This window comes from Crocodylus porosus, unplaced genomic scaffold, assembly GCF_001723895.1.
Source record: "Crocodylus porosus isolate Cpor-Errol unplaced genomic scaffold, CroPor_comp1, whole genome shotgun sequence".
NCBI lineage: Eukaryota > Metazoa > Chordata > Crocodylia > Crocodylidae > Crocodylus > Crocodylus porosus.
Window position 1 is genome coordinate 9,426,003 of NW_017728927.1, and position 15,177 is coordinate 9,441,179.

General features: G+C 63.8%; 1 protein-coding gene across 3 annotated transcripts in view; it reads right to left on the bottom strand.

Moving 5' to 3' along the window:
• RAI1 (retinoic acid induced 1) overlaps positions 1-15,177 on the bottom strand; it is a 110,209-nt gene that overhangs the window by 9,839 nt on the left and 85,193 nt on the right. Inside the window, exons 1-2 of one of the 3 annotated variants that reach the window (XM_019541951.1) lie at positions 6,967-7,273; positions 825-6,441 (exon numbers count right to left, since the gene is read on the bottom strand). In XM_019541951.1, the coding sequence (XP_019397496.1) occupies positions 825-6,425 (5,601 nt within the window). In that variant the 5' untranslated portion in view covers positions 6,426-6,441; positions 6,967-7,273. Of the gene's footprint in view, positions 1-824; positions 6,644-6,966; positions 7,274-15,177 lie in introns of those variants that run through there. The other 2 variants (XM_019541952.1, XM_019541950.1) reach the window with 2 other exon arrangements.

The window sequence follows — 15,177 nt, forward strand, 5'->3', positions numbered from 1 at the left end:
GTTAGCCCCAAACGAATATGCAAGAAACCCAGCTGCTCCCTAACTGATGCTGCACTCTTCCACCAGAGACCACGTGGCACTTCGCTGCTGGGAAGGATTCCTTTAATTGCCCTGGTGGAAAGCCAAATGGATCCCACTGGAGTAGGCCCTGCGAGCGTCACATGCCCAGAGGGGCATGGGAGAGACAGAAGGCTCAGTACCAAGAGAACGGCGTGAAAAGCCTCAGTCTTACCCTAGAGATGAGACCAGGAAGTCTGGCCTCAGCCCCTACCATGTGGGGAGCTAATCTTCAGTCCCACTGCAGGTGCCTGCTCTCCCAGGGTCACGCAGACCCTAGGGCTCGGGCTGCCCAGCTACAAGGGCAGCAATTTGGTGCTCTGCAGGGGTGTCAAGGGAGACCGGGTGGGAGTCTGGCCCGGGCTGTGAGCGCCCAAGGGTTGCTGGCATCCCTGGCCGACGGGACCCCCCCGCGCCTGCTTCCAAGGCCTCCTCCAGACACAAAGAGGACGATCCCCTGGGAAGGGGGGTGCCTGGCCAGGTGCAGCGCAGAGCCTGCCTGAAACCTGAGCCCCCCGCCCCGTTCACACCTGAATGCCTCTCCCCAAGCAAGGGCCCTGCCCACCCGGGACTGCAAAGAATGCGGTTCAACTTGTTGGAAGATACAGCCCGTCTGCCTCCCCATGCACGCACGCCCTCGCTCCCTCTCCCCTCCTTGCCCTGCCACCTCCTGTCTCCTCTCGCCCAGCCCCTGCCTTCTTGCTAGCAGGAGGCGGCAGGCGTGCAGACCTTGCCACGGGCCCTCGGTCCTCAGGTGAGGCTCTTACCACTTCAGCAGCCGCCTTTATCGCCTCCTGCAGCCCATACAGCTTGCCCGCAACCAGGAAAACCCCAGCGGTCCATATCGCACAGGCCTCGTGGACCCAGTGTTCCTGCGTGTCGCCCGCCGGCTCCTGAGCCGGGGACTCGGGCTTGCTGCACTCGTGCCTCTTGGGCTTCTCCGCCGCCTCCTCGCCCTCTGTCCTCTCATCACAGCAGTAACAGCTTTGTAGTTTCCTGAACATCCCCCTAGAGCTCGACCGGAGGGCGCTCTGCTTGGCCGAGTCAGCGGCGCTGTCCAACCTCGGCACCTTGCCGACGGCAGCGCTCGCTGGACAATTATCCGTTGCTTTGAGCACGCGCTCGGCGGGCAGAGGCAGGGGCGCCTCGTCGCTCGGCCCCTCCGCTTTGATCTTGTCTTTCAGCCTCGACTTCTTCTTCGGCAGGCAGTCCTCGGGGTAGTACGGCCCGCACAGGTCCCCCAGGTCTTTGTAGTTGGCTGGGTTTCGGCAGACGCAGCACACCAGGCAGGCGGCGCTGAGCGTCTTGGACACCACGGGGCCCAGGTGCATGGTGGAAGACGAGGGCAGCGCCGCTCGGGGCTGCGGCGCGGCCCCGCTGGGAGGCAGGGCCTGGGCCGCGGACGAGCGGTGCTGCTCCTTCTGAAGCCTGGCCTCGTCCCCGGGGGAGTTGACGACGGTGCAGGTAGTGGTGAACTCGTCGTGCTTCTCCACGCGCACGTACGGGGAGAAGGGCAGCGCCCGGCTGTCCGTCCGCAGCCGCTTGCACGAGATGTACTTCAGGCGGATCTCCGGCTCCGTGGGGTGGAGCAGAGGGGCCTGCTGCTGCTGCCGCCGCCGCTTGCCCCTGCTCTTACACCGCGACGCCACGCTCTTGGCCTTGCCCCGGGCGAGCCGCTTCCTCTGCCGCTTGGAGTAGCCATTGTAGTTGGAGTGGTTGGCTCGCGGCTTCGGCGCCCGGGCCTGGCCCGGGGCAGCTCTCCCCTCGGGGCCCTCGCTGCCTGCAAAGTCTTTGTCCTCGCTCTTTGGCTTCTTCCCATCCCTTTGTCCCTCTTCCCCATTGCCCAGCGTGTTCCCCGCGGCCGCCCGCTCCCGGGCTGTCAGGAGCAAAGGAGGGGCGAGGGCAGCCCGCTTGTCCAGGGGGCTCTTGGCCAGGCCGAGGGCCGCGGCTTTCCCCTTCCGGCTCCTTTTCTTGGGCAGCAAGCCGAGGCTCTTGGCGGCCATGCTGCCGCCGTGCTGTGCCGGCTCGGGAGACAAGCAGGCCTCACCCCTGAAGCAGTCGGAGGACAGTTTCTTGCCGTTCATTAGTTTCCCTTTTAAGGATCTGTTGTTCGAATTTCTGCATAATTGCTCTGCTACTGAAGCGGCAGGAGACTTTTGTGCCATGCCCTGGCTCAATGGCCTGGCTTCTCCCGCCGCTGGGGTTACGCTCCCGTGCTTCAAGGCCCGCTCCTTCTCTGCGGCGGAGGGGCTCAGAGGGCTGCGGCGAGCGGTGGCGGCGGCGGCAGTTTTGCAGGCAAACTTCTTCAGGTTGGGAGACGTGATCTTCTGCACGATGGCCTCCAGCTTGAGGCCCCTGCCCTTCCGCGGAGGCAGGACTTTCGTCTTCGTGGCCCCCTGAAAGGCGGCCCGGGAGGTGATTTTAATGCAGACGTCGGGGGTCTCTTTGGCCAGAGGGGGCTTGAGGACGGCTTCGCAGGGGCTCTTGGTGGGCAGTTTGGCCTTTGCCTTCTTGGCGGACGGCATCCGTTTGAACAAGCTGGGGGAGGTGTCAGGCTTCTCGTCCTTGGCGCCACTGCTGTTGCTCCGTAAAACCAAGTTCCTCTTCTTGGCCGGGATGGGGGAGAGGAAGGTGGATTTTCTCTTCAGGGAATGCAGCGGCCGCTCTGACATCTTGCTGCCCATGCCAGCCCCCGGCTTGGGGAGCTTCATCCTCTTGCCTACCTTGCCCTCCTTGTGCGGGCTGCCCTGGGATGCCAACTTGAAGGCAGGCGGGAGGTGGTTGTTGGAAAGGAGCTTCTTGGGCGCCTTGCAGTTTTTGAGCCGGACCTCCACGGTCCTCCGCTCCCGCCTCCGCTTGGTGTAGAAGACCTCCTGCGTCTTTGTCCGGGACCGGAGGATCATGGACCTCTGATCCTTCACCTCGGTCTCTGGAGCCTCTAGGTCTTTAGGCTTCTGGCCAACCAAGTCATCGTTCTGCACGAGGTTTGGGACCAGGACTGGAGCCAGATCGCTGGGATTCTGGACACCTTTGGGGGCTGGCTTCCCAGAGCGCTTCCTGGCCTTGAAGGCAGCTCTCTGCTTCATGGCACAAGCCGATTTCTTCCCCAACTTTTCCTGATGGTCAGAGGCTTTCAGCCCTTCCAGAGGGGCTGGCGTCCTGGGCTCCGTCAAAGCAGTGAAAGAGCGGGTGCACATCCTCGCTGGCAAGCCCTCCGCTGGAAACCGAGGAGTCTGGCCATGGGCATTTTTGCTTGGTGTCTCGAGCTGGCTCTCTGGCCCAACACACGTGCTGCCCACCATGCCAGCTCCCGGGACGTCTTTGATTAGGCTCGGCACCAGCTTACCAGAGTCCTCTCTCTCCGACAGCCTGCAGTGGACCCTCTTGCTCCGTAAGCTTTTGGCCCTCAAGGTTGGCTCTGATTTTATCAGCAGATTTTCAGGGGCCACTTGCTTCTTGACCTTGACTGACAAGGGCATTTCAGGTTCTGCCTTTCCCTGGAGAGTGTCCTCGCTCCCCACAGCTTCATCCTCGGGTTTGATGTGAGAGAGGGAAGATTCGAACCAGCTCTTCACCTTGGTTTCGGTCCCGACGGCTGGGCCGAGGAGGATCACGGACTGGCCGGACAACCGAGAGGAAGGAGCGGAGCTGTCTTTCTCCACCGTGCTCACCGTCTCCTCGGCTGACACGGGCACGTCGCTGGAAGAGAGCACAGGCGCGTTCTCGGGGGGTTTCGGTGGGGACGTGTCGTAGATCATGGACTTCTGCTCCGAACTCGCCAGCTCGCACAGCGAGGAGTATTCTTCGGGCTCCAAGTCGGACTCCTTCAGATCCGGAGACGATATCATGGGAATCTCGCTGAAGTCCCCACCTGAACAGCAGTGCCTGGTGTCCTCCAGCCATCTCTCATTATCTGCTTTGGTGGCCTCGTCATACGTCAACGTCTCTTCCTCTTCCTCCCCCATCTCCTGCTGGCTGAAATCCTTTGCTTGCTCATTCTTGGCTGGCTGTTCGCCATCGCACATCTCCATGCTGCAGGCATTTTTTTTCTCCTTGCAAGACCCAGCCAATTTGCTGTGGAATAAGCCCTTGGAAAGGTCTGACGATTGCAGGCTTGACCCCAGGTCTTTCCACCTCAGGCAGGATTCGCCGAGGCTTTCATCTGGCCAGTCAAAATGCTCCATGGTGCTTTCAGAGCCCACCGAGTTGGCGGTGGTGTTGGAGTAGCAGCTGTAGCTGGCAGCCCCGGAGCTGGAAGTAGCAGCTGGGATGCTGGGCTTGGAGTTGTATGCCAAGGACCCCGCATCTTTGAGGGTGTTCTTTGTTTCTGCGGCTGCGAACTCCACCGAGGGAGTCTCGTAAACCTCCTCACTGAAGTCCTTGCCGTTGTTCCCACCGGAGGCTTTGTCTAACTTCAGGGATTCAGTGAGGGTGCTCGAGTCCCCTTGGCTGGGCCACGGGCCCTTTACCATTGAGTCCAGGCATGTCCTGTGGTTTTCTAAATGAAAGGGGGATTTGGTCGCTTCCTTGCTCAAGCTGGGGGAGTCAGCCCAAGCCTTGTCCACCTTCTCATTGATCGCGTCTTGCAAGACGATGATCTCAGACGCCAGCTCCTCCTGCGAGAGTGCGCTCAGGAGCAGCCGCGGGCACTCCCTTTCGTTGGCCACAAACTTGGTGAAGGTCTCCAGGGGCAGGTTGGCATGGATGCTCTGGAAGGAATCGTCGGACTTTGTGGACATGTCATCCGGGGACGTCACAGAGCAGGTGGACACGGATTCGGGCTTGGCCTTGGAGTTGCTGTTGACTCTGGCCGGGCTGCGGCCCTGTCCGCAGTAGAGGAAACTTCTCTCCAGTTGGTCTTCAGACCCGCTCAGGTAATCGGCATCCTGGGTTTCAGCGTGGACAGACTGTGGGGTGCTGAGAGGGTCTGACAGGGGCGTCCCCACCTGCTCAGCAGAGTACGTGCTGCTCTCAGGGCTGCAGTGCTGCCCTTTGAGCTGCTCCGGCGTCCGAGGAGGGTTCTTGATGCCTTTCTTCTGGGCCATGGACGACTTGGACAGGAGAAGCTGCTGGACGGTGTTGGAAATGTTTTCCACCTGCGAGGTGAGCGCGGTCAGGCTCTGCAAGCTGAGGTCGGACAGCAGGTTCTCGGGGATCTTCTCCTTTTGCAAGCTTTTGCAGTTCCCGGGCTGCGCCTCTGGACTCGTCCCATCTGTCGGAGAAGGGTTGAGCAAAGGCATGAAGTGGCTGTGGTCTGTGATGCCGGCGGGGAACGTCCCGGCGCTGAGGGACTGCTGGCTGTACTGGAAGTTCTCCAGGTTGGGCATCAGGGGGGACGGCGTGGAGCTGTAGGACGGAGACCGCCCGACAGAGCGCGCTGGGGAATGGCTCGAGCTGGGGCTGAAGGTCTGGTAGTATTGCTCCGGCGTCCTCACAGGCGGTGCGTCGCCCTGACAGTAGGTCTGGCCGGGCTGGCTGTAATGTTGGTACTTGGCCAGGCTCTGGTAATGGAGGGTTTCCTGGGCATGGTGTCTTCCTGGCAGGGAAGACTGGGGCTGCGGCTGCGGCTGCGGCTGCGGCTGCGGCTGCTGCTGCGGCTGCTGGTCGTAGCTCATCCGATTGGCCTGATAGCCGTGCAGGTTCTGCACCCGCTGCCCGGAGGCCAGGTTGGCGGCGTTGCCCAGCGGCCTCTCGTGCTGCGGCTGGCCGGAGGGCGCGGTGCAGCTCTTGTAGGAGTGAGCCGTCTGGCTCCCGCCCGGCACGGACGAGTACGTGGAGGAGGCCGGGAAGGACTGGGTGAAGTGGGGGCTTTGGGAGAAGGGCATGGGCGAGGAGACGTCATTTTGGATCTTCTGCCTCGGCAGCTTGGGGTAGGTCAGGGCGGGCTGCTGCTGGAGGTGCAGGGAGTGAGTCCTGAACGGCAGCTGTGACGCCTGCTCGTGGTACTGCCGGCTGCCCGGGGGAGCCGGCGTCTTTTTCATCAAGTTCTCCTCATACTTCGCCACCCCTCCGGCTAGGGCCTGCGGCTGGGCCCCCCAGGCCTGCAGGCTCTCCTCCCCGGAGTAGCGGGCCGGGTACGGGCTGTTCTCTTGGACGGCGTAATTCGAAAAGGACGGCCTGCCTTGCAGCTGCTGGCCAGGTAATTGCTTATTTCCCCGGTGATACTTCTCCACGGCGCTGCTCTCATACCCCGGGTACGGCAGCTGCTGCTGATTGTAGTACTCTTTCGCCACCAGCCTCTGACGCTCGCAGTTCGGCCCTGCCTGACTTTGATGCCTGTAATTCTCCAGGCGTGATGTATCTTGTGAAGTCTGCTGGTAGTTCTGCTGGTTGCCATGGAAACCACACCTTTCTCGAAAGGACTGCATGGCTCGGGCTTGTTATCTGTGAAGAGAGAGACAGAGGATTCAAACGAGCCGTTTGCTTTTACCTCGGGTCCGGGCGGGCAGCTTCCCCCCCCCCGTTCTCTCTCGTGTTGCTTTTGGCTTGCAAAGCCGGGACGAGGTTCGGGGAGATGGGCGGGTGGGGGGGTGGCGCTCCCAGTCGGATTGCAGCGGCTCCGTCTCCCTCCCAGACCTTCGCTCCCCGCGGCCGCCAGACCCCCAGCCTCGCCGGCAAACAAAACCGCCCTGATCCCCCACTTCCCGCCCCCGCCATTCCTCCCTCTCCGAGCAGCTGCAGCCTAGTGACACCCTCGGGGTCGGGAGCGCGGAGCCTGCCCTTCCTGCCTCAGCATCTCGGCTGCCAAACAATGCAGGTGGCAACCCCACCGGGCCGAGCCCTGCTTCACGCCCCTGCTCCCCCGGCCCCGGGCTGCTGGAAAGCGCTTCGCGGAGCCATCCTCCTCCTCCTCCTCCTCCTCCTCCCCGCGCCCCCCCTTGGGAGCCCGGGATCCTGTGATCTGGTTACCGCGCCTGCAGTTACGACTTGAGGACAGGAACACGGGCTCTGCCACACGAAATCATTTCGACTTCCTGGTTCTGCTTGCCTTCCCTCCTTCTCCTCCAGACATCCCCCCCCCCCGCTCCCAATAACCTCCTCAATTGGTCTGATACCATCTGGAATCTGTCTGCTCCTTCAAGCAGCCGTCTATTAGAAGCGCAGCGAGGCACAGCCATCATCAAGCGTCCCGATTTCCTAGCCCCGATTGTGTTAGGCGCAAGGCAGCACCTGCCTCCCGTCTTTGCTCACGGAGGCTGCTTGGCCGATTGCGTGCCGCGTGGCAGGCGACGCCTGCCCAATACAAGGGCGAGGGGACGGCGGCTCCGCCAGCCCCTCGCGAACACGCCGCTTGCATCTGAGGGAGGCCTGCGCCGCGCGGGAGAGAGGCAGTCGTCGGCCCTGCCACAGCCCCATCCGTGGCTGTCACGGACGGTGCCCCCCGCCATGCCAGCTCCCCTCTGGCCTCTCCTGGGGGGCCGTTACAGGGAATCCCTCCTCTGCCCCTTGCTCTGGCCCCCCTGGCCAACAGGGAGGGTTTCCTTCAGGAAGGTTGTAAGGGGGCTGTGCCAGCATCCGCAAGCTTGCCTCTGAACCAGGGAAGGGAGGTCTTTCCCTGACCCCCCAGAACAAGGCATTGTGGGTAAGCAAGGACACCCCCCCTCCCCTGGGGGGGGAACACTTTACAATGTAGGGGCACCCCGGTGCATGCTGACACTGTGTCATGGCCCTAAAACCCCTGGGCCAGGCCCTGCTCCCCGGAGCCGGGGGGCCCTGCAGGCCACCACACTGGCCCCTGTGGCTCCCATTCTGCAAGGAGACCCATCTCCCCCCATCCTTCCCCAGGGCTGATTATGGAGATGGCAGTAACAAGGGGCATGGCGGAGAGCCCTACTTCCCCACTTCAGTGCACGCTGGCTGGTGCGTCTCACACATCACGCCAGACGCCTGCTGGGAGCCAAACCGCGCCGCGCTCCCAGGCAGGAGGGGTTTTTTTCCCCCCCTTCCTCTTGCTTTTTTTAACCTGGGCTTCTCTGGCGCGCGCTGTCTGTGCTAGGGACTGATCTGAGTCATCCCTGCTCCTTTCACTGGAGATGTCAGGCTGGATGCACCAAACAAACGGCCCCCACGCAGAACCACTTGTGTGCACGACACTCAGGCACGACGTGGGTGCACGTGCCCAGTGAGAAGTGTGCGCACATGTGCCCGTCCCGCCCCACACGCACCCCACACCACTCCCATGTGCTCCCACACCCTCTCTCCAGGCTCCCAGCTAAGGTCACCAAGCTCTATCCAGCCTGCCATGCGTGAAGCAAGGGGACCTGCTCCGTGCCACCCCTCGCAGGGACAGCAAGCCCCCCGCCTGCCCATGGCCACCAGGCCCTGTCCCGGGACGCCCCACGCAGCCGGCACGCTGCTGAGGCTGAAAAGTGTGAAGCTTTGCTTGTCAGCTTGTGCTGGTCCCAGCCCGTTCTCATTCCCCACGGGGCGTCCCACAGGTGTCGTTACCGTTTCAGCACCTTCCTTACTCCTATTAATTAATTTATTTCCTACAAACTGCATTCTCCCGACTCATGGCCCCCCAAACCGCCGGGAGGATTACTCCTGATGAGGTCCCACTGCAAATCTCCCTCTGCTTCCCACCCCCCCCAAGCACCTCTCCTCTCCCCTCCCTCTCCCCTTTAGGGGCACACAGGCTCCTTTTCATTTAGCTCTTCTGTATTACAGCTGGATTTCCCAGGACGCCCCGGCAGCCGAGTGCGGTTAAAGCATATATCTCGGTGGAAAGACAGTTCAATTAAAATACGCTGAGCCCCGCACTGGGGCCACGCGGAGCAGAAATGGTGGAGAGCGTTTCCCTGTCCCACCAAAGAGGCCAAGGAGGGGGAGGGCCGGCAAGCGGGGAACAAAGGAGTGGAAAAAAAAAAAAAAAAATCAAAGCAAGGCCTCTGGGGCAGGAGGGCGAAAGCAAAGGAGAGGGAGAAAGGGCCCCTGACGCGACACATGGAAGTGGGTTTGGCAAATGAAAGCCGCTTGTGAAAATACCGGGCTGTCGCTTTAAGAGCAGACTCTTCCCCCTTCCCCCCTTCTCGTTTATTATTAATTATTGCTACTTTTCCAAACAGCTGGGGCAAGGCCAGGCCAGCAAGCACTGGGCTTTGGGCGGGAGGTTAGCAGAGGCGGATGAAAGGGCTTGGCAGCAGAGAAGGGGCCAAGCGGGTTCGAGCTCTTCCGTGATGTGCTCCCCAGCTGGGAAAGCCCCAGACCCGAGCGGGTCCCCGTGGGCGGAAGAGCCCCTTGCCAGCCTCCAAGAGAGCCTGCAAAGCTCCTGAGGACAGGAGGCCCGGGGCAGTGGGATTAGCAATGGGGACTTGGAGCTGACAAAGCCTCCCCCAGCGTCCCAGCTGCACCGCCCAGGCTGCAGGCTCCCCTGCCCCGCAGCCGGCCCTCGCTGTAACCCGTGCAGTGACCCTGATCCCCGGGTGCTCGTGGGTGGCTTGGGCCGCTGGCAGCACCATGCGCCACCCACACTTGTAGCACAGCGGGGCAGTGGACGCCCCCGGAGCAGGCTCTTGTGACCCTGGGGACAGGGCCCCTCGGCCCCGCCTGGGCGTCTCTGCTCAGCAGCCGGCGAGACCGACATCGGGTTGTTTTGCCTTCCGGACAGCCTGGGAGAACGCCGCACGCCGGGTCAGCCTGTCCCAGGAGCGGCGGGGGAGACGGCCGTGTCAGGGTGACACGCATACCACGCAGCGCTGCGCGCTTCCCGGAGCCCTGCCCGGCGCGCGAGCTTGGGACCAGGCAGCGAGCGGGGGGAGCGCAACGGGCCCCGCGGCTGGGGGCCATCAAAGATGGGTCTCGCCAGCCTGCGGGCGGGGAGGGAGAGCGGGCAGGTGCTTACGAGCGCTGGAGCCAGCGGCTGGGCGGCCGTGAGGTTGGCTAGTGCAAGAGCGTGAGGGGTTTTAATGCCGGGGCCACGGCCTGGTTGGGGTCAGGGAGGCTTGGCCTTTTGCTTTACCCAGACTTGGCTCTACCGTGGGAGTAGGGGGGCGCCCCCCCAGAGCATCAAGGGAGCTCATCAGTGCAGGGAAAACACCCCTCAAGCACGGAGGTCCTTGCCAGCCCTCTGCCCCCTGCCCCGTGCAAGCTGGCTTCAGCCCTGGGAGACGCTGGCGTGCGCAGGCAGCCAGGCCCCGGCTGCCCCTCGGTGCCACGGCTGGGGAGCGGGGCCGCGGGCCAGGGCCGGGCGAGAGCCGTTCCCACAGCCCGGCTGGCTCGGGCGCACGTCAGACATTCCTTCCCCTGCCGCTCGGCCAGAGGCAACCTCCGCCCCCGCGCCTGGGCTCCAGCCTCCGGGCCGAGCGCCGAGCCGCCAGGCCTCGGGAGCAGGCCATTGCCATGGGGACGACCTCTTATCTGACCAGTGGCTTGGGATGATGTGGTGGGGGGGCACGATTCAGCTGCCTCCGGTCCTGATCCCACCCGGGGCACGCTCTGTCTCACGGCCCTGGGAGCAGAGGTGGCCGTGGAGGGGAGCCGGCACTTGTCACCTGACCCCAGGAGGCAGCACAGAGGAGGACGATCCCTCAGCGACCCAAACCTTTTGCCCTCCACGGTCCCTTTGACAAGCGGGGAAACTGAGGCACGGAGCAGCCAGGGCACGCAGGCACAGCTGTGCAGCAGCAGACGGGCTCCTGGTATCCCGTGCCCTTCCGCTCCAGCCGCAAGGCACCTGTTTCCGTCTCCTAGCTGCGGCCACTCATGCCAGGTGATGGTCAGCGGCTTCCCCAGAGGGCTCTGCCCCACAGGGTGAAGGGGGGCTGCTGGCCTGGTCTGCAGCACTGCAACGCAGCCTCGGACACGGAGATGGAGGCCAACTTCCCTGCAGCATCCCACCATGGTCACGGGGACCTGCCAGACCTGGAAGAGGAGGCGCTGGCTGCTCAGGCTGCTCCAGGAGATGTATCGGCCCCCGCAGGAGCAAGCCCAAGCGGCCACGAGCGCTGCGGGAGAGGAACCTCCGAGCTGCTGACCGTCTCGCTGCACTGGACCACCCCGAGGCCTCGCCCTGGCACGGGCCAGGGATCTCGTTATGGAGAGGCCCGGAGAACCCCTGTCCCCCGCACGGACACGGAGGGCAGAGCGACAGCCAGGGGCTGCCCTCCAGACCCCCAGCAGTCATGCAGGAGGTGAAACTCCTGGCGTGGTGCCTCACCTCCGCGCTGCAACCGGAGGCAGAAGCCTGGAAATACGGGGCGCTGGGTCACAAGGGAAGCGAGTGCACAGCAATCTCTGCCTCAGGCCCTTTCCCCACGCCGCACGCACCGCTCCGCAGCCAGCCCCGGAGAGCAGGAGTGCTGCGAGTCGCTACCCGGCTGCAGTGCCCCAGCCGTGCATGGGCCAGAGCTAGGGCGAGGTATGCCAGCGCTGCTGTATGGGGCTTCTGGGCAGGTGCCGAAGCAACGCGGAAGAGTTTGAAAGGGATGGAGAGCGTCCGTGCGGTACCCGCTGCCCTAGAGCTGGTCCCGGGCCTTGGCCGGGCTCTCTTCCGCTCCATGGAAAGGGACAAAGGGGTCGACCCCGTGAGCTGCCCGCAGTGCTCCGCACCGCCCCGGAGCAGCCCAGCACCCTTCGCGACTGGCTCCGAAATGCAGCCCCGTGGGGCAACAACAGCCCTGACACCACAGCGGAGCCGGCCCCCTCCCCGGCTGCCCGGTCCATGGGCCAGGCCTGACGGAGCCAGGCAGGGCGGCGGTGCTCAGCAGGTGCAGCTCCAAGAAGCTCCCTCTCCCGTCCTGCCTGTGGCCTGGCTCGGCGGTGGAACGGAGCAGATGCTCCTGCTGTTTCCTGCCGGCCGTGAGGCAAGCAAGGTAAACCTCTCTCTGGATGTGGGGAGCAGCTGTGGGCCGCGAGCTCCCACCCCCGGGCCCTCCGAAGTCTCCGGGATCTGAGCTTTCAATTAAAAAGAAGTTTCTAGCCCGTCTCGTGATCGCCTTCACAATGGAAATCAATACCCTGCTGTCTTATTGAATCTGCAGCCAGACAGACTGAAACAATAGCGGTGGGGGGGAGGCACTGCCTCTAGTCAGTTTAACCTCCACCGCCTAGTTCTGCCTATTAAGCAGCCAGCACAGCTTGTGAGGGCTGCCCGGGCCCCGGTGCTAAGGATCCATCCAAGCCGCCAGCACCGCCTCTGTCACATACACACACAAGCACGCGTGCATATGCACGCATGCAGCGCGCTCCCGGGCTGGGCCACCCCGCTGCAGCCCGGCTTCCCGGGGGCATGTGAGAGTCACGCGTTTGTCAGCAAAGCCTGAGAGGCAGCTCTGAGGAGCAGGAGAAGCAGACATTTGGAGAGGGGGGAAGAAGCAAGCCAGTCCCATCATCCAGGGGAACCCCACAAGGCCTCCTCCGGTAGGAGAACGGCGCTGTGAGAGGAAGGAGGAGCAAGGAAGCAGGGGGTCTTTGGAGCGTGACGGAGGAGCCCCGTGGGGAAAGCCCAGGGTGCTGCCAGCTCCCGCCTCCTCCCGCAGGCAGCCGGCGAGCTGCTGGGGAGGTCCCCGCGCACCTCCCGGGGAGCGCGGCGTCCTGCTGGCACCAGGCAGGAGCACAGGACAGCTTCCGGAGCCCGGCATGGGGGCGCCAGGGCCACCCCCACCTGGGGCACGAGGCGGCGAGACCCCTTCCCCCCTGCAGGCCGCTGCTTGGGAAGGAAGCCTCCCGTGAGCCTCGTGCGGAGACGGAGGGATGGCAGAGCCGAGCAACGTGGCCTAGGTCACACCGTCCTGTCTCTAGGGGTGGAAAAGCTCCCAAACACACTGGCGAGGGTCTGGAGCAAGTGGGTGCCTGGTGCAGGGCACGGTGCAGGAGGCCAGGCCCTCCTTGCCCTGTGGCACCCCAGCCCCACGGCCGGGGCTCGGCCTGGCTGTGCAGGGGCAGTGTTGCTCCTTGCTTCTGAGGCTTGCAGGGGTGATGGGGAAGGACCCCATCCAGTGCCAGCTGAAACCGGTAGGAAGCTAAGCTTTGAACCAGGCCCTCCAGGAGGGAAGGAGCACTTGGGGGACCTGCCAGTCCACACTGCGCTCGCTCTGCTGTGCCCGGGCACGTCCTCTCACGGCCACGGCCGCACTTCCACCGAGACGCTGGTAATCGCCCTGCAGCCACCACGGCAGCTCCAAGCCCCTGTGAGCTCCTTTCCAGGTTGCAACTCTTCTCGTGGGACCCGATCCTAGGAGACGCTAACTGGTGGCAGCTCCCTGCTGCTGCCGCTCCCCCGGGTCCTGCCCCTTCTCTTTGCTGCTTGGGTGGACTAACCACAGCCGACGGCCTCCCAGCTCCCTGCCTGCTCCAGGAGCCCTGGATCCCTTCCCTGGATCGCTAGGCCTCCTGCTCCACTCACTGGGAGACCGGGGCTGCAGCCTGGGGCCCCCCTGGCTTGGAGCCTGAGTCTGCGCACCTAACCCGGGTGATCCTGACAGCCCCCAGCCCTGGCCACGGGGGGAGAGGAGGCAGGGGGCAAGGGGCAGGCTGGCAGCGGCTCCTCCTCGCCCCGGCTGGCTGCCCCGTGTCAGCGCCGGGGCCTGGCAGAGCTGCGAGCCGCGCTGGCCGCCGGCCATACCGCAAACGGCTGCGCCTAATTGTGTTATTAAGGGAGCAGGAAAGAGGAGGAGGAGGGGGGCTGGGGGGATCGGAAATCGCTGCACCCGCTCCGCTCCCAGCTGCCAGCACAGCGGCTAATTGCGCATCCCTGTTAATTGAAACGGAGCGGCCCTGCTCCCGGCGACGAGGCTGCGGCGCGGGGATGAGCTCTGCCTCCAGCCCCAGCCGCCCCTGCCCCGTGCCCATGGGGGGCTCCGGGGGGGCAGGACTGGGACCCCCTGCGCTGGGTCTTTTGTGCAGCTCGGTGCCCCCACCCCCAGGCCAGGCCCTGAGCCCCTGGCCCAGCTCCACCGAGCACCGCCGCAGGTGACGGTGGCAGCTACTCGGGGGGTCCTGTTGGTGCCCCCACTGCCCCGCCAGCCTCGGCTGCTCTCGGCGCCCCCGCTCTCGTTGAAGGCCCGGGAGCTGGAGCGTAGCCCTCTCCCTCGCGCCAGACAAAGCCTCCCCCTCCCCACCGGGGTCTTCCCCCTCGACACCCGGTGATACATGGCAGCCTGCACTACCTGGGGCTGCAGCCGGGCACCAGGCACGTGCCCCAGTTCGGAGAGCTCGGGGCGGCTCGCCACCCCTCGCCTGGAGCCCCCACTGCTCCCAGCCTCGGTGGCTGACAAAGAAAACGCTGCCTGGGCGCAGCGAGCATGACTCAACGTTTCTCCCTGCAGCCCCGGGGCCGCCTCTCCTCCAGCAGCGCCCGCAAAACCCCGGGCACGGCCGGGCCCCGACTCCGCCGGGCACCTGCTGGGGCACCTGAGCCCGCGTCCTCCCCCGATCCGGGCTCCTGCGCGGTGTCGCAGACGCCGCCGTACCACCGCGTTGCTCCGAGGGCAGAACGAGCGCGTCCGGCCTCACGGCAGACGTGGTGGAGAAATGGCCTGGGTGTGCTAATCCCTGCAACGCCCCCTCCTTCCCTCCTTCCTTACTTTTGCTTTCCATTCTCTACCTTCGCCCAGCTATTTCTTCCTTTTTTTTTTTTTTTTAAGGTTAGCCCCTTAATTATGTGGCGGGTCACAAGGGCAAAGGTCATTTCTTTCCCCGGCCTTCCAGTGCTGAAAACCTCAAAGAAATTCAAAAGGAGGGGGCGGAGGGGAGCCGAGCACATGAAGCCAGCCGCCGAAAACCGAGAGCATCTTGGGCTTGAAAACCGTGAGCAAGTCACCGAAGTCCCTTGTGCCTCAGTGAAATGCCAGCTGGCAGGCTGGATTCGGGAGGAAAAGAAAAAAAAAAGCCAGGAGCCTCACTGCAAACCAGATGCTCAACCTGAGCCGAGCTATCCTGGGCAAATCCTCTCTGCAGCAGGGAAGCGGGCGCTGGAGCAGAATTCATCGCTGGGCCCAACGTGGCGGGAGGGAGCGCTCCTGTTTATTACTGGATTGACATCAACCTTGAGGGGCTTGCGAGAGCGAGGAAAACAGGTCGATCATTACGTGGGAAATGTGACTAAGGTTAAAGAGAGACCTGGCGCTTCGGTCTCTGCACCTAAATCTTTTCCCGGCCCCTGCCTGAAGCTTTTGACGCCAC